The sequence below is a fragment of the Notamacropus eugenii genome, chromosome 5 (assembly GCF_028372415.1).
Source record: "Notamacropus eugenii isolate mMacEug1 chromosome 5, mMacEug1.pri_v2, whole genome shotgun sequence".
Classification (NCBI taxonomy): Eukaryota; Metazoa; Chordata; class Mammalia; order Diprotodontia; family Macropodidae; genus Notamacropus; species Notamacropus eugenii.
The window spans coordinates 84288713-84316139 of record NC_092876.1 but is presented as its reverse complement, the minus strand read 5'-3'; the positions used below and the strand labels follow the sequence as shown (position 1 = coordinate 84316139).

Sequence of the window (27427 nt, the reverse complement as noted above, 5' to 3'; positions counted from 1 at the left end):
AACAAGTGAGGATGACAGGAGGGTTCAATCTGTTGGAGGAGATAGGATGGAAAGGAATCCTTGAATAGAGGGGAGAGACCTGGCAAGGAGAAAGGTTACTTCATCATGTAAGGCAGAGATAGAGGAGGAGAATGTGGCCATAGGCATCTGAGTGATGAGAGAGGAGGAAGAGGGAAGAGGAGGGAGTTCGCAATGAATGGCCTTATTTTTTTTTCCTGTCAAATATGAGGCAAAGTTCTCAGTTGAGAGAGTAGAGAGAGGGAAGTCATGAGAGGTTTGAGGAGAGTTGGAAAAGTTTGAAAGAGCTGCTGTGGGGCTTTCGGGGTCACCTTTCCGAGTGTTTGGCCTTCTGCTGTTCCCTGCTGCCAGCTCAAGTTCCCGCGCGCAGAAGCCAGCCACGATGTTACAGAGCTTCATTAAAAATATTTGGACTCCACTGAAGCCCTACTATACCCAGGTTTACCAGGAAATCTGGGTAGGAATGGGTGTGATGGGATTGATTGTTAACAAAATCAGAAGTGCTGATAAAAAAAGCAAAGCTTTGAAAGGTTCAGGTTCAGCTGCTTCTGCTCATGGACATCATTAACAGGATTTACCTTAGGATTATGCATAATGTGAAACATCAGGCCGACTATAAATTTTGGACATTTGATGATAGAGGAATGCAAGGATTTCCCATGTTAACTTTTAGGCTTTTATTCATACGATGAAATAAAGTCATATATATATACAAGGAAATTATTGTGTTCCAGTCCAATTAAGATATCATCCCTTTTTTGTTTATCTGGTTCTCACAACTTTGATCTGTATATACATTGCAAATTCAGCATTTGTTTTGTAATGTATCTGGTGGATTAACTGTAATTACCTCAAATAAAATGATTAAAACTTTAAAAAAAAAAAAGAAAGAAAGAGCTGCTGTGGCAAGTGGGATAGTGAGTTTATAAAGGAGGTATAGTAGGACTGACTGCTAGCAGCACTGAAGGCCCAGCTGAGGTTATGTAACATAAATCTGTAGTGGACCCAGCTGGAATGGTTGCAAAGATTTTCTCCACCTTCATTCAGCAGCATGTGTGGAGGGGCAAAGGTGATGAAAGATCCAAGGCTAAGGCTTAGCTGGGCATAGTCAATGATATAAGGGAAAGAGGGGTTCAAGAGGAGAGGACAGTGCAGAGCTGAACTGGTTCACCAATGAGTCAAGATAGGGAGAAGAGGAAAGAATGACTAGTATAAATAGCCTGGGAGAGAATTGAGGGATTGCAGGATACATTGCAGATGAAGAATAGTGTTCCACAAGGAAAGGCAGAGGGAAAGGTGAAAAAGCCAATAGATTATAGTTGGACAAGGTGATTTCAGAATCCTTGAACATGGAGGTGGTGCACTTGTGGGTGATGGCAAGATCAAAGGGATGACCATCTTTGGGTGTCGTTAAGGTGGCGTAGAGAAGGAACTGAATGGTTAGAATATTTGAGGGAGAATCAATATATATGCTTTAGTCCCCGATATGAGGCAGGAATTGGGGAGGAGAGAAAAGTTATAAGGAAGGAAGGAATATATCGCTGAAGAAGGGGAGTGACCTAGGGGTCTGCACAACAGCTACCAAGATTTCAACTAGGTGATATAATTGAATAGCATGAACCTCAAAGGAAGAGAGGTTACTGAGTGATGGAGGATACGGAAAAACCTGGAAATGGCAATGGGGAGCAAGGAGTAGTACAACTCCTCTGTCTCAACCTGTGAGCCGAGGATGAGAGGTGCAGGAAAGAGTGGTTGGCAATGGCAGGGCCAGAGCATCTGAAGATGGCTCACTCTCAGACCAGTTCCTTTTCCCAATTCACCTTTTGGTCAATGGTTTCACCAGTCATTTTTAACTTCTCCCTCTTCTTTAAAACCAGAGCCCCTCAGCCATAATTCCTCAAATCTAAATGAGTTGCCAAGGTCTACAAATTATTTCTGTACCTTAATTCCTCACTTCCTTCCCATTCCCATAGTCACCACCATTGTTTTCTCTGACCTGGCTGACTGCAATATCCTCTTTTTAAAACTGATGCCTTAAGGATTTTGAAGAAACATCATTGTCATTTTCTGGAATCCCTAACCTATCAAAACAACCCTTGTAATCAAATTTAGAAAAAGCTACCACATATAAGAGCCCAAGTAACACTCTGCATCCTCACTTCCTGAAACAGCACCAATTTCTTTCCAAGCTCACCTTTTTTGATGCGTCCCACTCACTGTTAGAACTCCACTTATCTAACACACGTTCAAATGCCCCTTTCTCACTAAGAATTCTTCAATGATTCTTGCTACTCATAAAATAACATCCATCTATGGGATTTGGCCAGAGAATCGACCAGTGTTTCTAGGCTTCTCTCCCTCCTCTCACTTCTTTCCAACATAACCCTTTACTCTACCAAAGCTCTCCCCTCCACCACCCTCATCCCTCCTGCCCAACACACCTTGCCATCTTCCCCCTTCTCTGTTTAAAACCTGTTAAGGCCCAAGTAAAATCCCACCCCTCCATGAAACCCTCACTTATCCATGTGGCTCCATTCTCCAATCTTACCATCTCATTTCGATCTTATTTACGAGACTTCATATTGTACTTTGGCAAGCTTCCTCTCCTCAATCTATCACCAAAGAGCCCTGGGTCTGCAGTTAGAGAACATGAATTTGTGGCTGAGTGACTTCAAGTAAGGTAAGGCGATTCTCTCCTCTGTAAAACAAGGGTAATGCCAGCACTATCCAGCTCAGAGTTATTCTGTGGATCAAAGGAGATAATGCATGCTTGGAAAGAACTTTTGTGTCCATAGGCTGAGTTCACTTTAACCTGGGGGCTCTGAGGACAGTTCAAATACCTTTCCCAACCCATAAACACAAAAATCACAGAATTTCGGAGTGGGAAGGGACCTTATTGGTCCTCTTGTTCAATACATAGCTGAAAAGGACACCCCAGCCCACCTCCCACCCTCTGCCCCAACCTGAATGGTGGCTGTGTGGCATCTCCTTAAAAACCACCAATGAAAGTACCCATCCATGGCCTCTTGAGATGGCTCATTCTGTTTTGGGCAGGTTCCCATTAAGATTTTCCTGATATCAAGTCTAACTCTGCCTCTCTGCAACTTCTACTTCTGGCTTCTAAGCTTTGCCTTCTGGGGCTAAGCAGAAAAATCAAATTTCTTTTACACACAACAGTCCTTTAAATAGCTGAAGACGCCTATCATGTCCTCCCTGAATCTTCCCTTATTTAGGCTAAAAGTTCCAACTCCTTCTAAGAGAAATAAGGAAGACTGAGAGCTGTGCAAAGAACATTTGAAGGCTTTCTCCTCATCCTTATGCCCATAGTTCAAAACAGCTCGAGACTCCCACAGTCTCTGCATACCCATGTGTCCAAGCATCACCTGTGTCAAGGCACAAAGCCATGGTGAAAGTGGAGGAAAAAGTCCCCATTTTCCTCAGACTAAAAGGACAGGAGGGGGAGGGAGGCTCAAGAATTCTCAGGAAACTCTGGACTACAGGCACCTGAGTTGTTGAGTCTGACTCTGTGACCACATGTGGGGTTTTTTTGGCAAAGATATCAGAGTAGTTTGCCATTTCCTTCTCCAGCTTATTTTTTTTTTAAATGAGGAAACTAAGGCAATAGGATTAAGTAACTTGTCTAAGGTCACACAGCTGGTAAGTGTCTGTGTCTACATTTGAACTCATGCCTTCCTAACTGCAGGCCCGGTGCTCTAAGTGAACCTAATCTTGACTTCCTGGCTGGCACCTGTCACATGTGAGAAAAACAAATGGGAAGCAGCTGGTTTTGCTGAAAATTCAATAAAGTTAACAAGAAGGCACGACTACATTCAGTGGGCTACAAGAAAAATTAAATAGCATGTTTAATCATTTTACAAGTCTGTAGTGCAGTAGTATAAATTTTTTTATCTTTTAAAAAAAATGTTCCCCCAAAACCTCCAGCACCCAGAAACAGAGGGCAAACTATCATCAGCAAGGCAAAGATGCACAACAAGCCTCTTTGCCCAAGGAGAATTTTCCAGGCTAAGAACTGGGCCCTGAAGTGTGCAAACAGGTCCAAGAGACAAGAAGTGACATTCTGATGGAGAATGAACAGTGATACACGGGGAGAAAACAGTGATGAGGAAAGTCCTCATTCTCATCTCTGTCAGGAGTACACACACACTCACATACGCATACTCACATGCGCACACACAAACACACACTACTGCTACATTTCTGCCACTTCCAGTGACCACTTTCATCTTCACACCAGCCTTGCAGGACAGGGAGGGAGCCCTGGCTTCAGAGGCTTGAGGAAATTGGCCATGAGCCAGAATAGGAGGAAAATGTGGGGGACAAATCATTCAATCCAGGTGAATTGACCACAGTGTGGGTACTTGCCAGATGCTGCTCTGAAAGCAGGTCAGGCATGGTAACCAAAAAAGCATCAGGGATGCAGTCATCACTGAAATGAATGGGCCCAGCCCTGTCCTTTGGGCAGCCCCCCTCTCTCCCTTCCCCAGTTCGTAAGTGGAGAAAAAGACTGACTGAAGGACAGATGCAGGGCTTGGATGCCAAGGGGATCCAGAGGCTGTCCATGAGTGCTCCACAGCTGACAGAATGAGCAGAGGGCAGTGGTAGGGGCAGAGGAGTGGGAGAATCCCTGCTGAATAAGCCTGGGCTCCCAAGGGGAAGGCCTAGCTAACCCATAAACAACTAGAGATGCCTCTTGCCCACAGCTGTGCTCCATCGGTGCTTGAGGAGAAGAGCTTTAGTTCTCTTCATTTCAGTGAAAGGACAAATAATTTAAACACACAACAAAAGATTCCTATTCCAAGCTATCCTGGGGGCATCAGAATCCTGGAATTACATCTGTAGGGACTGGGGTGGAGGGAAGAGGAAGAGGTTTTGCTGTGCTACTTTTCCTTGTGGCCTGGCATTCTAGGTTCTAGGAAGGACTCAGGACGAGAAGCAGCCACATCCAAGGATGAGGGAGGAGGGGCAAGGAGAAGAGGAGGGAATGAAGGAAGACAGGGCAGGCTGGGTGCTCCACTGGAACAACCCCTCCAGAACTGCTTACACTGTTCCCTCCCCCACCCTGCCCTGGTCTCACCCCAGAAGAAGGGGTCCTGAGTTGAGCAGCCCAGAGAGGTCCTTTTGGTTGGGTGCTAAGTCCTGGGGAAGAGGAAGTCTCTTCATTCACAGTTTCCTCTGGAGTTCCTTAGAGATGTCTGGATTCAAGTACAACCAGTTCTGAATTGGGGAAGGGAGGGAGAGGAGAGAATGCAGGAGAAAGAATGGAACGAACACACAGACACACACACATACACAGACACACACACATACACACACACAATAGAAAAAGACTTAGCAGCTTGGACCTCTCAGGCTTCGCTGTCCCTTCCTCCCCAAAGCAGAGACATTCCCTGCCTCCCCTCTGCTTTCTCGCTTCCTCTTCCTCTCCAGGATGCAGGGTGGCTACAAGATCTCCTCTCTGGGGGTCTTGGCCTTTAGTGGAGCCTGTCCATTGCGCAGAGAGCCATTCTGGCCACGAAGCAATCGACCCTTCTCCCGGTCTGGCCAGGTGAAAATAGCTTCATCACTATCCAGTTCAGATTCAGAGTGCATCAGGCTACTGTTCAGGATGGGCACCTTCTGCTTGTTACCTGTAAGGGAGATGAATGTAAGAAGCAAGGATGATGGGAGAAAAGGAAGAAATTTGGGCCAGCACTGCCTAACCCTGAGAGAAGCCATAGCACTAAGATAACTAGGAAGTCCTCTGGAAAGCACTCAAGGAAAATACTGGGGCTAAAAAGAGGGACAAGACACAAGTATGGTCCAGGAACTTCAAGGAACAGAGTGGTCAAAGGAGCTCTGGAGCCCACAGTCCAATCTGTTTAGGAGGAACATTCACAAGCCAGCAGGACATCAGGCGTTTTTGGCTTCAGAGCACATAATTTGAGTTCATCCCTTAGACCCAGGATTCACCCTGACCATTCTCTCCACTGGTTCCCAGGCCAAAGACCACTCCCTTGTAGAAGACAGAAAGGAACAGATTTGTCTTCATGCAAGACACTTTGGAGATATAGACAAGTTCTCCCCTCTCCTCATCTTGTGGTCTCATCTAGTCAACAATCCTTTTATCTCGTTGGCTGTCCAACCAAATTTACACCAATTACTAACTGTTCCAAACCTTTTCGAATCCAACCGATCAGCTCACCCACATTCAGGGGCTTTGTGCTTCCTACTTTACTGAGGACTGATCCTGCCCAAAGCGAGCTTGTTTGTCTTCCTTCCTATGCATTTCAACATTTTTTTTTTCCATTTTATTCCCCCATCTTATCTCAAAGGAAGAGATGACCCTTTGTCTCTCACTAAGGAATTATCATTAACTATGCTTAATCCCATGTCTTCTTGCCTTCTCTAGGATCTTGGTCCCCCAGTCATGCTGTATCACTAGCATCGTTTCCTTCCCTGCTGGCTCTCCCCACCTCTGCCAACAAAATGCTCAGTTGTCCCCTCTATCTTGAAAAAAAAAGATAAAGAAAAAAGAAACACAACCTTGACCCAGACACTCCTCCTTCAGCTAGGAATCTTTCTTTCTGCTTTCACAAACACACTGAGACATCTACATTGTGCTTCCACTTCTCATCTCCCACTCTTGAATCATCTGTACTTTGGCTTCTTCCACTATTTTCCTGAAACATCCCCCAAACTCCAACAGAGCAGTTGGGCCTTTCTCAATTCTTAGCTCTCTCTCCAGCAAGGACAGGGCAATGACACTGTAAACTCCTTTTCACTATTTAAGATTCTCTCTTGTCTTAGGTTCTAAGCCACAAGAACTTCTGGCTTTCTCCTTATTTCTCTAATAAGTCTTTTTCTCCTTCATTCATTTTCCTCCAGCTGGAGGAAACATGTGGATCACCTAAAGTTTAGTTCCAAGTCCTTAGAAATCTCAGCCATTCCTATTCCAGTTCCATGACTTTGAAACTGCCTTTTCTGATCACAATCCCTTTTCTTTCCTTCTGCCTCTTTGTTCTTCCTAAGATTTCTGGTCCCTTCCTTCCTCCCAGTCTGTCTCCTTGTTCTGGCCTCATAGTCCTCTTTGACCCCAGGGTTACCCACCTTTCAACATCTTGCTGGCTTTTCCTTCCACCATCCACCCCCTGGCAAATGTCAAACCTAGTCATCTTCACTATCTACTCTGCCTACTTCTCTGAAGCTTAATGCCACTGGAGGAAAATGTACAAAAGTGCCAAATGAGTCCTCCACAAATCTATCTCCCACAGTCTCAGCTGGGTGCTCAGTATTGTAATGGCGATCTTTTTTCTTCTCTAATTGATGATATTTAGGCTACTCGCTCACCCATTTCTCTTCTCAGGAGACAGAAGCTCTTACTTGCTACTTACATAAGAAAAAAAGAGTCCATCTGTTGGGAGCTCCCTCATCTCTTCTAGTTTAAAACTCTATACTTTTCCTCCTCTTCTCTTTCTTTATTCTTGTTTCTGAGGAAGAGATGGCTCTTCTTGTCTAGTCCAAATCACTGTCCCTCAGCTTGATCCCATCCCTTTCCATGTTCTCCAGCAGTTTAACCCATCAATCATTCCCTCTCTGTTTCTTCAACCTCTCTTTAACTACTAGCTCTTTCTTTACTGCATAGAAACATGCCCAGGACTCTTCCATTCTTAAAACCTTTACTTAACCCTGCCATTCCCTCAAGTTATTCAAGAGTCTCTATCTTCCTTCTTTCCACTGCCAAATTTCTAAAAAGAAGGGCCACGTTCTCTGCCTCCTCATCCTCACTATCTAATAATTCATCAGTCCCTTGAATTCCTTCTGGCTCCAATTCCACCACTTTACTGAAACTGTTCCCTCAGTGATTACTGATGATCTCATCTTCTTAATCTGGGGATGACTTCTTCTCTGTCTTCAACTCCTCTCACCTTCTTTATGACTTTTTGACAGTAGCAACTGCTCTTTCCTTCTAGATGTTTCTCTCTTCTCTCTTGTCTCCTGTTTCTCCTCCTCCTCCTCGGTCTGTTTTATTGGATCATAATCCATGTCCTGCCTCTTAAACATGGCTGTGTCTCAAGGGTCTATCCCGGGTCCCTGTCTCTTCTCTTTCTCTGACCTCCTTTGGTGGTCAGTCATTCACACCTGACACCATGGGGTCAGCCCTCTCCCTACACAGCCACCAAACTAGTTTGGACCCATTTCAATGACCTGACCTTTTGTAACTTGCTTCCTGTCCTCTGCATTTCTCATCACTCCCTTCAACAATCCATCTTCCACACAGCTGCCAAAATCACTTGCTAGTACAAAAAAACCTCCACTGGTTCCCTACTGTCTCTATGAAGAAACAAATTCCTCAGCATGGCATTCAAGGCTCAGTCCCAACCTCCTCTCTCCAGTCTTATTCCACACTGCTCCTTTATACATACCTGATGTTCTAAACAACACAACTATTTCCTTTTCCCTTGAACTCAACACTCCATCTCCCACTCTGGGACATTTGCACAAGTTGGTCACCATGTCTTGCATGTACTTCCATTTCATTTCTACCAGAACTTCCTTTGGTGTTCAGCCATCCCACAAATAGTGACTCCTCTCTCCCTCCAGAAATGAATGATGGCTGAACGAGTGCTAGATTCCCAAGAGAATGTAAGTGTCTTCAAACAGACTGCCTAATATTTTTCTTTGTACCCCCTCCATACCTGGTGCAGTGCCTTACACACAGCAGATACTCTGAAAGTAAATTGAGTTGAAACTGGCCTCTCCAGCCCTGAGATCTTTCCTGGACTGTGTTCCAGGATGCCTCTTGGCCCTGCTTGCTGGAAGCAAGTGATCATAGTCTACAGAGACACAGATTCAGAGCTGGGGAGGTTCTCGGAGTCCAACCTCATTTTGTAGGTGAGGAACTGAGGCCTGGAGAGGCTAAATAGCACCAATGCTGGGATTTGGACTCAGGTCCTCTACCTCTAGAGCCAGAGTTCTTTCCCAGGTATCAGTCTGATTTTCCCATTTGTACATCCTGCTGTTGGGAAGCTCAGTATGGAGAAAACCAAACTTACAACTGTTACTCACTCCAAAATGGCTTAAAAGCCTCATCTTTTCTCTTGTCCCCAATATTTATTCCTTCTTCCCATTCCCACAGCCACCAGCTCAACTTCTGGCCCTCATTACCTCACCTGGCTTACTGCATTAACCTAACTTGTGCTGCTTCTAATCTCTCCTCTTTCCAATCTGTCTTCCATGGGCTACTCTCCTGCTTGGAAACCTTCAATGACTCCCATGAGGACAAAGTTCAAACTCCTCCTCAGTCTGTCTCAGGCTATTATTCAAAGTTATCTCCTCAAAGACATTAGGAGTTCCTTAAGGACAAGGAGTTTATTTTTGGATCCTTCCCAGCGCAAGGCTTTGTACATAGGTGAACTATGTACACCTAAACGAACGCTAACTGAACTTGAGGCAGCAGAGTAGAGTGGAAAGGGAACTGGGTTAGAAGTTAGAGGCCTGAAGTTTGAACCTGGACTGTGCCACCCATATGACCTTGGCCAGGTCACACTTCTCTTGGTTTCCTTATCTGTAAAATGAGGGAAGTGGGCTAGATGAGTGCAAGGTCCTTTCTAATCTCCACTATGATCCTATGACCCCTCCAGTTAACAGTGCCTTCAGAGGCTTGAGTACAGTTGTCCCAGCTCAGAGACACACGTCACACTAGGGCTGTGGACTCTGGGTACCAGGATCAGCACATCAGGCTCAGCCTCTCCTAGGCCCATCAGCACAATGATTTCTGATGGGCTTGTGCCACTGCCAGAATTTCTGGAAGCAGGAGCCATGTACCACCACAGCACCAGATTGTTCAAAGGGATTCTAGTGGCAGTACAGATAAAAGAATCCCAGAGCTGAGGGGGATCTACTGAGTTGCTGAGACACTGCCTGAAAGTACAGGTACAAAAAAACAGGAAGAAAATGAACCAAGCATTCTAGTGGGAAAAGAGAGATTCAGGGAGGAGGCTGATGAAAGAGTTCAGGTCAGTCAGATAATAAACTCTTTTTTTAAGTGCTTACAATGTGCCAGATATTGTATTATTGAATCCCTGTCATTAAGAAAAAAAACTCAGAACAAGGTTCCTTGTCATCAAAGAGGTCACATTCTAATGGGGAGGAGGGGTACTTGCAGGATGACCCACAAAAAACCATGAGTATATGAGCTACACACAGCGTAGAAGAAAGGTAAAAAAGGGCAGTGGAGGGGAGAAGGAAGGAAGGAGACCTGGAAAAGTGGGATGGGAGCTGAGTCCTGAAGAAAGGCAGGAGACGGAGGTAAGGAGGGAGAGCACTCCGGGCATGGAGGACAGCCAGGGCAAAGGCACACAGTCAGAAGACCCAGTGTTTTAAGTAACAACTCAGAAAAGCAGGTGTGACTTGGTTATGAAGCCATGCTGAGGGGTGGCTAACTGCATGAGAGCCCTATCTACATTTCCTCTCACTAGCGCACTATGCTGACACTAGGCGAGAACCAGTCACCAGTGCATGTGGAAGGGCCCTCAAAGCTGGGTTCCAGGCCAAAATGGGGAGGGCCAAAGTGCCAGTTTCCAGTGGGATGGACAGGAAGAAAAGGCTTTAGGCACTAGCAGGAGTCAGAGGGAACCCTTGGCGGAGTGAGCCACTTACTGCAGACTCCTTTTCTGGCTCTCCTTATAGCCTCCATGCCTTAGGTCTATAACCTGCTGTGGCAGAGCCACTCAACCCCTTCAGAATCACAGTTTCTCAGGCCTGGCAGGGATCTTTGGGGGCATCTAGTCTAACCTGGACCTGAGGAAGAATCCTCTCTATAGCACTCCTGACTGGGGTGGGGTAGGGTGTGTCCATCTAATCTTTGCTTAAATATCTCTAGGAATAAGGAATCTGATACTCCCAAAGGCTGTGTTCCCACTATTTGGACAGATCTAACTATTCATAAGTTTTCCCTTACATCTACCCACTGCTGCTAGTTCTGTCCTCTGGGGTCAAGCAGAATGAAATCTAATTCTTCTTCTACATGAGGGAGGAACTTTCAATACTTAGAGACAGTTATATACTATCCACCCCCCTCCCCCCAACTTTTCTCTAGGCTAAATATTCCCATTTTCTTTACCTGACCTTCAAAAGGCATGAACTCGAGCTGTTTCACTACTCTGGCTGTCCTTCTCCAGACATATTCCAATTTATCTATGTCCTTATTTCTCAGACGTAATTTGACTAGGGTAGATTATAATGGGATCACCACTTTCCTAATTCTGGACACTATCCTCACTTCTCTTAATTTAGTCTAGGATTTATATGAACTTTTCTAGCAATCGTATCACACTGGTGATAGACACAGTCCACTAAAATTCCTAGATTTCATTCACAGGAGTTGTTCTATAGCCACACTCTCTCCCCTTGCCTTTCCTTTCTCAGTTAAATATTCTATCTTTCAAACAATTACAGATTTAGAGACAAACGGGACCTCAAAAGTCACCTAACCCATCCTCCTCTCATTTTACAGATGAGAAAATGCAGGCCCAGGAAAGCTGTGACTTGCCTAAGGTGCCAGAGGTAACAGAGCCAGGATGTGAACTGAAGTCTTTTGACTCCAAATCCAGCACTCCTTCCACTGTGCCATTTCTGTTCACTTCACCCTATCATCTGTCTTAGTGAGAGCTTTCTGGATCTTGGCTGTTATCCGATCTGTTAGCTCTCTCGTCTACATTTATGCCATCTGCATACCTCAAGAGCATGCTTCTATGCTAACTCCCAAATAACCAATCACAATATTGAGCAACAAAAGGCCAAAAATTAGATTCTCGAGGCATTCTACTAGAGACCTCCTACCAACCTGACACTGACCCCATCAATACCCACTCTTTATTAGATGAGAGCCAGAGGTCTGAGCATTCAGCCAGTTCTAAATCCATCACCAACATCTCTCCACCATGTTCACAAGGACAGTAATGAACAACTACCAACTGCTTTGCTGAAATCTAGGCATACTCTCCATATTTACAGCACTTCTCCTGATAACTACTGAGAGGAGTCTGACAAAGTAGTTTTTGATAATGCCTTTCTGGTTTTTAGTGTTCATTGCTCCCCATTCAGATGTTCACAAACCATCCTTTCACATTCTAGAATTTTAACAGAATCAAGTTCAAGCTTACTGGTCTAAAATTTGAAGACTTCAAGCCTCCATCCTCTACTTAAAAAATGAGAAAATTAGGAGATTTGCTCATTTCCTAATCTGCAGCAAACCTTTCTGGCTCTCCATGATCTTTCCAAGTTTATCAGTCAGCACCCTCAGAAGTCATTCCTCCAGCTTTGGTGATGTCTTGGCTCTTCTCTAGCCTATGGGCTGATTCACTTCAGCTCTATGTAACAGAGGTAGCTAACTAGAGGTCCTCCTGGAGTTCTCGCCAGGAAATCTGCCCTCCCTATGTGCATCACATTCACTTCAAAGAATCAAGGTCAAGTGAACAGCATCTTGCTGAGTTGGCCCAGATTCCAACACTTTTATTTTGAACAGGTAGGATAAAAAACTTCCTTTCCCCAGCTTCAGATGACTGCCCAGGAGAAGGATTACCTGCTCTGGGGTTTGGTTTTAGCTCCAAACTTTCCTGATCTGTGGCATCCAAGATTTTGTACTTGCTTTTCCTCTTAGGTTTCCCTTTTCGCCTAGAAAACAGACAAGAATCATTTACTGTTTATTATATGCTAGCCACTCTAAGTAAGATGCTGGTGATACAGAGACCAAATGGAAACAATTCCTGGCCTTATAGTGCTCACGGTGTTTCAGAGGAGATAATAAGTGGAGGAAGCATTAGGAGCAAGGGGAGATTCATAAGCACAAAAAGAAGGAAGCAGGGACACCGAGAGGTAGAGATGAGGTGGAAGTGCATTCTGGGCATGGGGGACAGTGGAAAAGTACAGAGATGGGAAATGGCAGTTGGAATGTTAGCTTTACTAGAGAGTGCAAGAAGGGGAGGAAGGTATAATAACAAGTCGAGTCAGGGCTGATGAAAGAGGCTCCAGGCCTGGACAGGTAGCACAGTGTCTGAACATGTGTACTGGGCCTCACAGGCTGACAGGTTAAGGAAACAGGCAGAAAGTCATGTTTTCTCTTAAAATATCACCCACTTTAGCAAATTTTACTGTCCTAGTCCTCTCATATTGTGGGAAAGAGGACAGTGACCTTGATGACAGTGTAATGGCAACTAGTCCTTAACTATATCTGCAGAATGGCAAAGTCACTCTAACAATGTGGCTGTGACAATTATAATGTAAAAAAGGAAGGTGATAGCTAGTTACACATAGTCTTAAGTTGTGGGGAGGAGTTACCAGTTTGCTGGGTCCTTTCCTGTCTTACCTCTTACAGCAGCAGACCATAGTCCAGGACAGGATCCCCAATGCAACAATAATGACAAACGACGCAATGATGACATAGAGGACGCTCCACTCTGTAGAGGAAAACTAAAAAGTAAGTGTTGGGAAGGTAGAGATGGGGCCAGGGCAACTGCTTCCTTGCTGTTGAGAGCAAATGTAAAGGTAGACATTTGTAGGTACAGGTAAGAACCAGAAAGGAATATGAGTCTGGAAGCAAGATCAAGACCCAATGGAAAAAAGTAGACCTATTTCCTGGTCAGTCTCAGGGCTCTCCAGGGAAGGTCAGAGTTCAGCCCTTTGTGCACAAGGAAGAAGGACCCTCTAGGCCCTGTTGGGGGAAGTCCTAAAAGTTCACTGGCTATCATCACTGTTGCTTCTAAAATGAATGGCTGATATAGAGAATTATGGATAAATGGAAAGCTACTTCTGTGACAGGGGAGAAACAAAGAAGATAAATCATACTGATGAACTCCAGAAAGTCTCTCTCAGTAGGCCTCATCTTGCTTAAGTGCTTTGCTTATGTTAACATAACTCATTTTATTCTTAGACCTTACCCAGACCTTAAGAAACAAGAGTGTACAGAAGGGGCATAAAAATGCCCAAAGCTAGTCTCCACTGCCAGACCAATAGGCCTGATCACTTCAGAGACGAGATCAATGCTAAATTAGACTGACAGAGCTCCCAAGGGCACATACCGCAGTTGCTCTCTCCGTCTCTGAGCTGCACTTTGATGAAATTCTCCATCCAGAAAGGGTCGCAGATGCAGCGCTTGGTGAAAGAATCGCAGTGGCCATGATCAGAGCAGTTTAGCTGACATGCTGATGGAGGAAGGGAAGGAAGATCACTAAAAAAGCCAAGTTTTTAGCCAAGCTAGCAGGAGGGAGGGCTCTGACTCCCAAGGCAGAGTACAGAGTGCAGAGTGCTCAAAGGGTTTAATGCTCCTGGGTCTATGGCAGTTTCCCAAAGACAGGGTTTCCTATGTTCCCCAGGCCGGCCTGGGCGCCTGCTCTAATGTGTATGACTGGATCAAGCCACAACAAGCAGAACATGGGCTGATCTTTGAACAACCTTTAAGGTTTTCCAAGCCCTTCATGGAATAGTTCTCATCTGTAGAAGTCCACACCAAGATGTTCCCAATGTATCTGGTGAGGGCTTCATCAATGCTTGCTGTCACACAGCAAAGGCCTATCATCCCAAGGATGTTTGAGCAAAGATTCAATGCTTATGTTACAGACTGTGGGCAGTGAGACCTTACTCACTGAGTAATGAGGGGGAACACCATTTGACCCACACAGTAACCAGGTTCAGGGGCTGGTAAGTTCATGATTGGGTTTGTTTTATTATTATTTGTTCTGATGTGAACCTACTATTTCATTGGTATTGGGAATTTCCAGCAAGGAGACTCTTTCCCCCAGTGCACACTGACACTTGTTCTACAACTAAAGGGTCTAAAGGAGTTGCTTGGAGCACGTAAAGGTTAAATCAAGTTATAAACATTTAATAAGCACTTACTACATGCTAGGCTCTATGCTAAGAGATAGAGATACAAAGGAAGGTAAAAGACCCAGGAGCTCGCAGTCCAACGAGGGGAGACAACATGCAAACAACTAGGTACAAACAAGACACAGAGAGGATGAACTGGAGATCATCACAGAGGGAAGGCACTAGTAAGGGGAACTGGAAAAGGCTTCTTGTAAAATTAAGAGACTTGCCCTGGACAGACTGTAAAAATTAGAGGTGGCACTTGAACCCAGGTTCTCCTGACCCCAAGGACAGTGCTCTCTAGCCATCATATCATGATACCTCTTGAGGCAACATGAATACCAGTCAAAATCTTATCAACATCAAGAATCAGAGACAATGAGAATGACCCTTCGGATTCCACTTTCTATAGGAAGGGAAGAATGACAAAGCTTCTTCTGACAGATTCCTGGGTTGTGGAGTCAGGGCTTTCTATTCCCATGGCCTAGAACTACTCACTGACGGTATTGATTTCCAGGGCTCGAAAGATCAGGAAATCTGTTTGCTGCTTCCTCAGCTCACTCTTGAGCATTGCTGCAACATCATGGCCTTTAAAGATCTGCTGTGGAGGCTCATTCTGTACAAAAAACACCATCTTCGTGCTGTGAGGAAATGCAACCCAGGAAAAAGGCAATGAAATCTGATGCTGACATTAGAGGCCCTTTCTAAATGGGTCAACAAAGGCTAGGTAAGATCTCTTCACCTTAAGACCACAGCTTTAGAGTTACAAGAGTACATAGGGGTCATTTTATAAATGAGGAAATTGAAATCCAGAGAGGTTCAGTGACTTGCCTATGGTCACACAGCTAGGAAGTGTCTGAGGCAGGGAACACAGGTCTTCCTAACTCCAAGTCCAGCACTCTAACCGCTGTACTACCTAGCTGCTCTGTTAAGGTAGGTTAGATTTCATGAATTATTTTTGTCTGGTGATACTGGAAACAGAGAGAGACATTCTAGAGCTAAGAGACAGATTATTACCACAGAAGACTTGGAAACTTTCTCCCTTTGCTGTGACAGGCTAAAAATGAAGAAGCCTAGGCCTCTCCACCCCCATTCTCACTCAGTGGAAGCCTGGCCCCTTGACCATCTCCTCTCCTCCATCCCTACCTCTGCTCTGTGTATGGCTGGATCTTTTGCACAGTGATGTCAGAATCCAGCACCCCCAGGAGGACACCAATCTGCCGAATGAACATCCCCTTCTGCCTCTCTGTCAGTTGGCTGACATTGACATCCAGGATCATCTCCACCAGGTTATTCTTCCTGGGGTCTGTAAAGGACAGAGAGCAGGCAGAGCAAAGTAGTCAGCACACTTCCTGAAAGACACAATACCTTTATTGTTTTGTTTGGAGGCAGCTGGGGTTAAATGACTTGCCCAAGGGTCACACAGCTAAGTGTCTGAGACTAGATTTGAACTCAAGTCCTCCTGACTTCAGGACCAGTGCTTTATCTACTCTGTCACCTAGCTGCCCTGACAATGCCTTTAGACATTTACTCTGGCACACAAGAAAGGAGGTGGCAGAAAGTTTCCTTAGAACCATAGCTGGCCTTCTTCCAGTATCAAGAAGCTATAGATGATTCCAGATATCCATATACATATAAAGACTTCAAGACCATGCCTGGACTCTGCCCTAGGGCCTACCTGCAGGGGTTTATCAGGTAAAATTTGGAAACAAAGCAACAGAAGGTTGGCTGGCTGAGCAAGCTTGGTGAACTTCAAGTTATAAATTATGGTTCTGTTTTCAGTCTGATGTCTAAATGGTCTTGTCTATTGCAGGAAGTGGATAGCTTAGGCTCACTCAACATACTGAAGTAATAGTCTTCATCAATCTGAAGGGCTGTCATGGGGAAAAGAGAACAAACTTCTTCAACTGGGACCTAGTGGGAAAAAAAGTAGGCTCAACAGACAAAAGTTAAAGGGAAGCAGATTTGAGGTCCATGTAAAAAAGAATTTCCTAACAATTACAGTTGTTTATCAATGGAATGGGCTGCCTTGGGAATTAATAAGCTCCCTTCATAATGAGCTGCTAACCCTAAATGTGCTTACTAAATAATGGATAAATTTAGCTAATTTTTTGTTAAAACTTGCTGGGTACAAATGGAAAGTGAAAGGGCAGTATTTATTTATTGCACTATCACATATATATTAAATTAAAAGATCTAAAGGAAGATTTCCAGTGTATTAGGTGGATCTTCTGAGGAGAATTTAAGGATTAAGTTAATTAATCTGAGGATTAATTTAAGACGAACAAATATAATTTAAAATGAAATCTGTTTGACCTTGGAACACCTTGTCGGGACCTCACCCTGGTGGAGTGAAGAAAAATCTCCCACTGAATCTAGAATTAAGGGATCTGACTCTGCTCCTTGATACTTATGTGACCCTTACCTAGGCCTCAGTTTCTCCATCTGTAAAATGACCTAGATGATCTCTTAGATCCTTTCCAACTTCAAAGCACATGATTCTATGAGAAGAGAGGTGCTATGAGCAACAACAGTAGAACAAGGAGACCTGTCAATAAGAACCTGGCTCCAAAGAAACCCTGATATGTCAAAATGGCGGAAGCATCTTTAACTAGGACAGTTATGGTGCTGCTATGTTCTCCATTAGGTTACTCTTGAAGAAGTGATTAAAGACTGTTGGTTTCTACATTTAGAAGGAAAAATTTTCATTGTCAAGAGTAGCTACCTCATTTATATATTTGGATGCACAATTTGCATGTAGATTAGCTGTGGTTTTCATACAGACAGCAAGCTTCTTCAGTGGAAGAGGCTAACCATCCTGCCTGGAGGAGGAGTCTTTCCATACCTGAGCTTTCTATTGTTAGCCTCAGTACTCCAGAGTGGGCTGTCACCATCCCTTCCTTACCAGATGCTCTGGAATGCAAAGGCCCTGATAAATTATTTCCTTCTTCCCAAAGCTACAGCACAAATTAGCCTTGCAGCAAAATAAAAGACACAAAGCTCTATTTAAGAAGGACATCTCATTTTTGCAAATCTGCTAACTTAAAGGATGTCAGTTATTTTACCTTCGGTGAGCTGTCACATAAAGCCTCAGGCTCATCTTACAAAAATAAATTGTTTTCTGCATCTGGGCTCTGATGAAGCATCATGACTCAAGCTACCCATGTCCCCGAGCTCAAAATCACCAAACTATCCCACGCTTTTACCACCACCCATTGGACAGTAAGACCCAAGACATCACATCGAGCCCTGCCTGTGCTAAGTCAAGAAAAGTCACCCTTAAGGTAGAGACTAACTGCTCCCTTGGGTGCTGGCCCTAGAAAGACTCACCAGGCTTCACATCCACAGTAGTCCTGTCTGTGTCACTCTCACCCTTTGCATCAGTCACTCTCAAGTGAAATGTATAAGTTCCTTCCACCAGATTAGAGAGAAATAGAATGGGTTGATGGTCAGAATGATTTAATACTTCCTGTGGATTGAATAACACAGATGATATTTTTTTGGGGAAAAAAACAACACTGCCATTTCCTTCTTAGGATTCCTATAGCAGCTCCCTACTATGTATTACATTATACTCTCCTGCTTCAATTCAGATCAATTCCTGATCTGAATTCTCAACAGATTATCAGGAAAAATAAAGAATTATGAAAAACTATGGCTGTATAATTATACTTTAAGTTTAGTAAGAGGGAACATTTGGCAAACTGCATGGCACATCATAGGTACTTAATAAATGTGTGTTGACTGAGCTTAAATTTTGGACCTTACGTCAAACGTCACAATTACCAGAATACTTACCCCCGCTGCTGGACTTCCTTCATCCCTAGTCCAGAGGTAACTGACTATGCCCTTGTCATCAGAGGACCTGGATCCATCCAATTCAGCTGTATTAGTGGGCAGAGTAATTACTACATTCCCAATTATTTTGGCTACAGGTGGCTTGTTCATTTCTATACAAAGAGAAAAGCATTTAGGGAAATCTAAAATGCCAGAAGGAAGGATTGATTTTCCATGATTTCAGGGTATTTGTGGTATTTATGGAGACACCAAAATATCAACATTTTGGACAATTTTTATGAAGACTTGACTATGCCAGTAACCAACTTTATGTACTAGAGATTTAAGGTCAGCACTTATTAGGACATGAAATTCTTGTCTTATATAGAGATGAGTTCTGGGGCCATCTTAAAACAAGGGTAAAAATCATTGTTGCTTATGCTCTTTGGGCTCTTTGAGCATCCTCTGAAGGACTCCATCTTTCTGCTTTGATAGTATATGATGAAAGCAAATGAAAATCATTCTGGAAAGCAATCCGGAACTATCTCTAAAGAAGTAACTAAACTGTGTGTGTATCCTTGGACTCAGTAATACAACCAGGCATACACTCCAAAGAGGTCAGAAACAGAGGAAAATGACTTTCTCTCATTCATCTCACGTAAACAACGAGTTGTTAAGTCTTACAGCACCTCTGGATTATGTTCCCTGCTCTTCACTCACAGTCATCGCCCTAGTTCAGGTCCTTGTCCTCTATCACCTAGACTATTTCATTGATCTCCTAAGTGGTTTCTCTGCTGTAGTCTCTTCTCTACTCTAACACATCTTCCACATAGCTACCACAGTGACTTTCCTAAAGTACAGGTATGATCATATCATTCCTCTACTAAAAAAAAAATACAGTGGCTCCCTATTATTTCTATAATCAAATGTTAAAATGGAATTAAAATTAAATACCAAATGTTTGGCATTTGAAACATTTCTCAGTCTCCTACTAACTTTCTGATCTTCTTACATATCCCTCTCCTCCAGGATCACTAGAGTCTCTGCTCCGTCTCCCATTTAGGTGCACACCTGGAATGCTCTCCTTCTTCAGCTGTGCCTCTTGGAATCCATGATGTTCTTCAAGACTCAATTAAAGCACCACCTTCTGCAGCAGGCCTTTCCTACCCTCAACCTTCCGCTCCTCACCTTGGCTGTTAGTGCCTGACCCTTTAAAGTTACCTGTTTTATGTGACTAGATGTGTGGTTTTTTCCTATTGGGATGTAAGCTCCTTGAGGTAGGGTCTGTTTCACTTCTGTCTTTTGAAGTAAGCAGAATCAGGATAACAATTTACATGGGATCACAATAATATAAAGGAAAACAACTTCAGAAAGCTAGAGAACTGTGGTCAAGTTGGAAACCAACCATGATTTGATATAACTGATGATGAATCACCTTCCCAGATCTTGGTAGAGAGATGACGGGTCAGAGGTACTAGATAAGACATGTTTTCAAGCATGACTAATGTGTTGATTTGTTTTGCTATATTTGTTTGACTCTACTTACATATTACAAGTGAAGGCTTGGGAAAGAGGAAGATAGGTTGGTGGGGTAATGATAAAGATGCAGAAAGAGAAAAGTAATTCAATGAAACATTGAAAGTTTAGACAAAAGAGAGCAGAAGCAAGTTTAGGAGATGATAAGCAGGAAAACTTTGTTAATGGTTAAGGAAAAACTATGTAATATAAGTTCATAGTTACATATATAATCATTTTTTCTGTTTTTTTGCACATAGAAATGTAAGTTCAAAATAACAACAAAGACTTTAAGAAATAAAGCAAATGAAAGCAAAAGACTCAGAAAATAAGAGAATCTGGGTTTCATTTTGCTGATATCTATAATACACTGAGTGTTAATGTAGTTTCTCCATAGGAAAGCCAGTTTTGCAAAGACTTGTAATAGTTAAACGATTCAAAGAAGGGGGAGCTACTATGTAATATGATAAATGGTTTAAAAAGGCATTAAAAATATCCTAGATTTAGAGCTGGAAGGACGTTAGAAGTCTATCAGGTCAATGCCCTTATTTTACAGATGAAGAAACTGAGTCCCAGAAAGGGACTTGCCCAGGGTTACACAAATAGCCAAAGGCAGAGCTGAGATTAAAGCAGGTCCTGTAACTCTGAATCCAATAGGCCTTCCACGGGCTTACACTTCAAGAGCAAAAAAATGGGGGAGGGGAACAGTCAGTGGAAAAAAGAGGGAGAGAACAAGAAAAAAGGGAGAATTTCCTTTCTTTGAAAACATGGAACATGACTACAGGCATGGAACAACACAGATGGGGTGGGACTTGGATGACATGGAGGTGAGTTTTAATAAATTTTCCCCCTCTTCTTTTTTCTTTATGATGAAGGATGTCTTTCTGGTAGGAAGAGAGGAGAGGGATCAATCAGAAAAATATAAGTGAGGTAAAAAACCAAAATACATGGATAAAAAGATTAATTTAAACAAGGAGAGACTGAGTAAAGGCATGGAGTGAAAGGGAGGGAGAGAACAGAGAGGAGAGAGGAGAAGAGTGAGCCAGAGAGGGATTAAGTGCCAGCTGGCTTGGGAAATGGGAAGATACCTGGCAGGACAGAGAGAAGGGAAGAATGAAGAAATAGGAAGGGAAATGTAAAAGAAGAGAGGATGAAGGAAAGGATAGGAGGGAGAAAAGAAAAAAGAGGGAGACAGTTGAAAAGGGAGGAGGGGGATGAGAGAAAAAGGAGGGAAGGGAGAGTGAAAAAAGGGAGTGAAGGGAGAAAAGGAGGAAAAGGAAGGAGAAAAGGAAAGAGGGAGAGGGGAAAGGAGGAGAAAAAGAATTAAGGGGGTAAATGAAGAGAGAAGAAAAAGATGGAGGGACAGCTTTAGTTTTTCTGAGTGTTCTAACAGACCACATCTGACTATCATTATATACAATTTTGATGTCTTTTTCTGAGTAGGAGCCTAGAGATGGATGAAAAAACTGAAAATACTGTGTTCTCCTCTTGAAACGACTCTTGCCAGCCACTAAAAGAAGCCCCATCAGCTGTAGGAGCCTAGTTTGAAGCAGCCACTATAAAGTCTGACAGCAGATGTCACTGCAGTCAGTAGGAGAGTCAGATCACCCCCTTATTTGTGAGGCACCAAAACAAAGTAAGTACTGCAGTCACCCCCTCCCTCAGAACCCCCTCCCCAAATCCACACATGTGCTCAGAAAAAGGAAAGGTCTTTACTTCTATTTTTTTTCTCTTCCCTTCCCTATCCCCCACTCCCCTGCCCATGTTTCTTTCTTTTCATCTTTTTCTCCCTTCCTCATTTCTGCTTGTCTCTGTCTCACCTCTCTTTGTCTCTGTTTCTCATCTCTCTCTCTGTCTCATCCCTCTCCTTCTCTCCATCTCTGTTTCTCATCTCTGTCTCTCTCTCTCTCCTTTCCCCATCTTGCTTCCGTCTTTCCCTTCCTCTCCCCTCATCTCTCTCTCATACACACACACACACACATTTACATAACAAGTGACAGTTTCTCCGCTGCTTCTGATCAATGTGAAATGCAAGTGAAATCCAGTCCAATAAATAAGATAGATTTCTCCCCAAATGAATGTAATGCAAATACAAAGTGGGTCAGTCACACTTCACTCAATCCTACCCAAGACAAGAAGATACCTTCTTTGACAATGACACTGACGGAGCTCTGGCTCTGCAGGTTCCTTTCATCTTTGACAGTCAGGGTGAATATATAGGTTCCCACCTGGAGGCCAGTCACAGTTGCTATGGAGTTGTTGGCATTTTCAAGTCGCACACCATCAGGGCCCCTAGTGAAAGGAATAAAAGCAAAGGATTAGTCTCTACCTGTCTGCTGACGCTCAGGAAAATGGTTCTCGCTTTTCAGTCCTATGACCATTACAGACAAGGGTTGCCTCCTACGTATTTGTTCCTCGGTTAAAAAGGGAACTTAATTGTTTTCAAACCCTCAGAGGAAACATTTTAAAATATTTCATTTCAATAAAATTACATTTGGCTTCTGTTGATCAGAAAATCCCAGGCACCAGACTTCAAATACTTCTAAACTTCCTCTTAATATTCAAGAACTTTAAAAAAAATTAAAGCTATGATTTTTCCAAGTTATAAAAGTCTCTAAGAGGTTTAAGGAAGTATCTGGTCAAAAGACAGCGTGAAGTGAGGATGTTTCTGAAAAGCATTTCTGGTCCTGTATGTTTGTCCTGCTGGCAAAGATGAAAAATTTATTTTTTAACCTTATGCCAAAATCACTCCTATTGGAAATTTCAGAAAAGGCCCAGGGCCAAGCTGGCATATGAGCTCCCAGCAATCAAATTCAGCTGCCATTCTCTGCAATTTGGTAAGCCAAATCTCTCGCCCTAGGTACAATGTCATATCCCATGATGGGTTCCTTCACCAGTTCCTGGTTTTGTTGTTATTTTTTGTTCTTTCCCATAAAGAAGCTATTTCACTTTACCTGTACCCAGAAACCAGCCAATGGTTAGGGAGGAAGATATACACCACAGGAAGTGGGAGGAAGCACACTATATTTCAACACAAAGCTTCTTGGTGCCAATATGATTGGTAGTTATTTTGTGGTGTTGATGAGCTCATCGTTAAGGTATAAGGAGATAAAGATGACTAGAGCATCACCTACCCTTAATACAATTCATTTGAAATTTTCTGTTGTATTTTTCAAGGGGGTAATTCTGACCCAGGTGGCTCCCCCTCCATACAACCACATAGTATCCTCTGTGACACTATCACCTCCTTGGAGAATACCAGTAGAGGCCAAAAACAATGGTTTCTAAAATATCATCTTCAACAAGACAAACAAAGTCAAACAAAGAGGAAGAAAAGGGGACGAAAGGAGAAGAGATTGGAAGAAAGAGGGAAGGGGAGGGAAAGCAAGAAAAGGGAGTGAAGAGAAAAAGACAGGGGAAGAAAGGGAAAGGGGAGAGAAAGAAAGAGAGGTAGAAAGAGGAGAGAGGGAAAGACTGAATGATGAAGGAAGGGAAGAAACTTTCACTTAACTTCTAAAGTCCAACTTTGAACCCAGAAAGGGAAGAAACTTCTGAATTTAAAATTTAAGTTATAACCTTGACCCCCAGACCTCTGCAAACAAAACCTTGTGTGCTGCTGCTCTCGAAAGATTAACAAGAGTTAAAATGTATAGCTGTTTCCTAGAATTTCTTGGTTTTGGTGGGGTTTTTAAAAGACATGCACACACACACACACACACACACACACACACACACACACAGACAGATAGACAGACAGACACACACATACACCCCTTGTACATAATCTGAGTTCTGTTTGTGGTGGCTTAATAGTTAAAAGGAATGATAAAGGCTGGGAATGTTTCTGATTAAACAATTCCAGTTTAATTAGTCTTTTTTTGATCACTGCCCTTTGCCTCCAGCTAATGTAAGTGGTAAATGGTGTCTTTAAGACAACAATAACTGAGAACAAGGCTTTCATTTTGCACATGTTGCATCAATTCTCCTTAATAGCAGGTGTCAAACTGCTGCCCTCCCTCGGCTGACTCTGGGAAACAGGATTTTCCAACTCCATTACTCCTTTCCAATTGTCTCTCAAGTGTAATTTAACTCTACTCTACAGCAGATGGGGCTCTATCTGCAATGATGCCAGGGCCGGACAGTACCACCTTGGGAGCAGAGGATGGCAAGGGGGGGGGTTTTCCCCCTTGCAGAAGTCAGAACACCAATTTCTTAAAACTGGAATCTTTCAAAGTCACTCATCACCAAGTGAAACTCTGAAGAGACTCCAGGTTCTCTGCTAAAGGATGTTGAGGCCAATACCCACTGTGTTTTTTCCCAGAGGTAGGAGATGATTTTCTGGTCATCCAAGCTTTTGCTACCGTCCAGAGTTGTGCTGTCAACAGGAAGGGTCAGTTCTTTATCTGGGCCAGCATCTGCCTGGGGTGGCTTGTTGTTCTCTGGAAGAGAGGCTACAATGTCAACAGCAGGCCAGCTTAGATTGTGGGAGATGTAAATGGCACTTAGGTTTCTGTTGACTCTGATCAGAAAGCCCAGGACCCTCCCCTCCGCTTGCTTCTGATTCTCTAAGACCAATTAATCATGCAATTTAGTAGGGCCCAGAAAGTGTCTAGCAGCATTAAGTGTTGTGGGGATAGGGAAAACGTAGTTCCTCCTCTCCTCAAGGATCTTATTATCTAAATCAGGACACATAATAACAAGGCACACAACAGTATATAATTAAGTGACTAACTGGTATGGCACTATAGGAATTCAGAAAGGGAGGTCACTGAGGGTTCCGGGAGGGCTTTATGAAATAAGCAGGATTCACAATAGACTTTGAAGGATGGTTAGGATTTGGTCTTGAAGGGCATTTCAAATTAGAGGTTAGACACGTCACATGAGTGAAGGTAGAGATGAAGAAATGAACTTGACATGTTTATGGGACAATGATGAGACCAACCTGTGCAAAGGATGTAAAATGAGGAGAAGTGGAAAATAAGATGATAGATGGTGTGGTAGGAGGGATATCTTAACTGCATCCTCTATGCAAGTTAGGGTAGTTTTTCCTTAAAAAGTATGGAGACCCTCTTAAGAATTCGGTAGGATCAGAAGACTAAAGGCTGGAGGGGGTAGCTCTCCAATATTTGGCTAGCGGTTTGCTCATCAACTCAAGATGTCCTCAATGCCTATCCTTGCTGAATATCCTTTCTGTTACGGCTAAGTAAATTTCCTTTTGTTAACTGTTGAATGTCTCATTTTATTCCAGTACTGAACCTAAACTACTAAGGGACTGGCCCAAGTCAGCCCAGCCCAGGACAGATGGGGTTAGGTCAGATATTGGAATGCCTTAAGAAGCTGAGCAGGAATTTATTTCTGAAATGAGGAGGTATGGAAAAGATTTTGAGCTGAGAAGTGACAGAGCATGGGAGTTAGGAGGCTTGGGTTTTAGTCTCAACTGAACCACAATGCTGCATAACTTTGAGCAAATTATTTAATCTCTCTGAGGCCTCATTTTCCTCATTTGTAAAATGAGGGAGCTATAGCAGAGGATCTCTAAATTAACTTTCAGCATTAAGATCCTAGTGTGTAGTAAAGGAATATATTTTAAAAAGATCAATCTAATAATGTCACGCAGGACCGACTGAATCAGGAGAAGAAAGGGAAGTCATCTAAGGGGCTACTGTAGTATTTTAAGAGTGAAGTAATGAAAGTCTAGGAGCTAGGAGGCAGCTGTGGTATAGTAGAGAGGAACAGTAGGTTTTATAAATTCATAAATCTAGAGATGGACCGGTGGCTCAGTTATCTATAGTAGTGTGTTAATTACTTAACGATAATTTTGATATAGTTTCTTCTTGTGACAGCAATGGTCATTCCTGTATGCTAACACTACGTTGACTCAGAACACCTTGTTTTGATCAGACAGATAAAATGGGCTTGGTGATGATTTCTCCAACTTTAGTTCTCTGTCAGTTGAGTGCCAGATATGGTCCCATACATGTTTCATTGCTCTCTCTTGTATTTTAATAATGCATACCATTCCAAGAAAACATGCAAAATTAGTAGCTTTTAAAGAGCAGACTTAAATGACTGTTGGTGATATTGTATTATTGGCTGTTGATCTGGGGAAGTCAAGTACCTCAAGGATTATTCAAGTATACAACAAAACAGCATCCTTTGCATAAAAGTGTATAACAAAGTATAGTTGAAAATGAAAAAATAATGTCAAGAACTGAAAATACTGCAGCAAAAGGCTTATTAATGCTCAGAAAACAAAGCCTCCCAGAGGAAGCTATTAACTTGAGAAGTTACTACTGATCTTTCTACAGAGTGATGTAGGCTAAAAGACCATTATAAAGAGCTGCTAACCATTTCTATGAAGAGAAAAATGCATGTCATGTGCAAACAAAATATTTAGAATATTTAGGATTGGAAAAAAAGGTAATTTTTACTGACAAAGGTCACTTTTTTTTAAATTCAAGGATAAAACTATTGTTGGAAGTCTTCATGAGTTTTAGACTGACAAAGCTGACAAAAAAAGTAAAATAAAGACTGTTGGAAGGGCTGTAGGGGAAAAAAAGTCGATTAAGGCACTGTTGACATAGCTATGAATTAGTACAGCTACTCTGGAAAGCCAATTTGGAACTATGGCCCCAAAGTCATTAAACTGTGCATATATTTTGAACTAATGAATGAAGCATTTATTAAGTGCTTACTGTATTGTGGGCAGCTAAATGACACAGGATAGAGCACCAGTCTTGGATTCAGGAATATTTATCTTCCTGAGTTCAAATCTGGCCTCAGACACTTACTAGCTGTGTGACCCTGGACAAGTTGTTTAACCCTATTTATGTCAGTGTCCTCATCTGTGAAATGAGCTGGAGAAGGAAATAGCAAATCACTCCGATATCTTTGCCAAGGAAACCCCAAAAGGGGTCACGAAGTGTTGCGCATGACTGAAAATGACTGAAATGTAAAAAGCACTAGCATTCTTTGACTCAGCTGTATTTACTAGGCATAAAACCCAAGGAGATCAAAGAAAGAAGAAAAGGAACTGTATGTACAAAATTATTTATAGCAGCTCTTTTTGTTGAAGCAAAGAACTAGAAACCAAAGGAGTACCTATCTTTCGGATAATGGCTAAACCAGTTATGTATAACGAATGCAATGGGATATTCTTGTGCCAGAAGAAATGATGAAGCATTTCAGAGAATCTTGGGAAGACCCATTATGAGCTGATGCAGAGTACAATGAAAACAATTTATACAATCAT

General features: G+C 42.9%; 2 protein-coding genes across 4 annotated transcripts in view; one reads left to right on the top strand and one right to left on the bottom strand.

The window, feature by feature from the left end:
- The first annotated feature begins 303 nt into the window (after positions 1-303).
- Positions 304-912, top strand: LOC140504752 (ATP synthase subunit ATP5MPL, mitochondrial-like). The gene has a single exon (XM_072610081.1). It carries the CDS (start codon positions 401-403, stop codon positions 584-586), a length of 186 nt encoding a protein of 61 aa, XP_072466182.1. The 5' UTR covers positions 304-400; the 3' UTR covers positions 587-912.
- Positions 913-3857: 2945 nt separating this feature from the next.
- KIAA0319L (KIAA0319 like) overlaps positions 3858-27427 on the bottom strand; it is an 81391-nt gene continuing 57821 nt past the window's right edge. For 2 of the 3 annotated variants that reach the window (XM_072610074.1, XM_072610076.1), the window contains 10 exons: positions 24482-24614; positions 22319-22467; positions 18682-18833; positions 18214-18352; positions 16030-16189; positions 15382-15524; positions 14097-14219; positions 13385-13475; positions 12602-12693; positions 3858-5666 (listed from right to left, as the gene is read on the bottom strand). In XM_072610074.1, coding sequence (XP_072466175.1) covers positions 5479-5666; positions 12602-12693; positions 13385-13475; positions 14097-14219; positions 15382-15524; positions 16030-16189; positions 18214-18352; positions 18682-18833; positions 22319-22467; positions 24482-24614 — 1370 coding nt within the window. In that variant the 3' untranslated portion in view covers positions 3858-5478. The remainder of the gene's footprint in view (positions 5667-12601; positions 12694-13384; positions 13476-14096; positions 14220-15381; positions 15525-16029; positions 16190-18213; positions 18353-18681; positions 18834-22318; positions 22468-24481; positions 24615-27427) is intronic. The other variant, XM_072610075.1, reaches the window with a different exon arrangement.

Bases quoted from the DNA above. Each gene is read 5' to 3' on its own strand.
- LOC140504752 (XM_072610081.1), top strand. From the start codon at position 401: ATGTTACAGAGCTTCATTAAAAATATTTGGACTCCACTGAAGCCCTAC.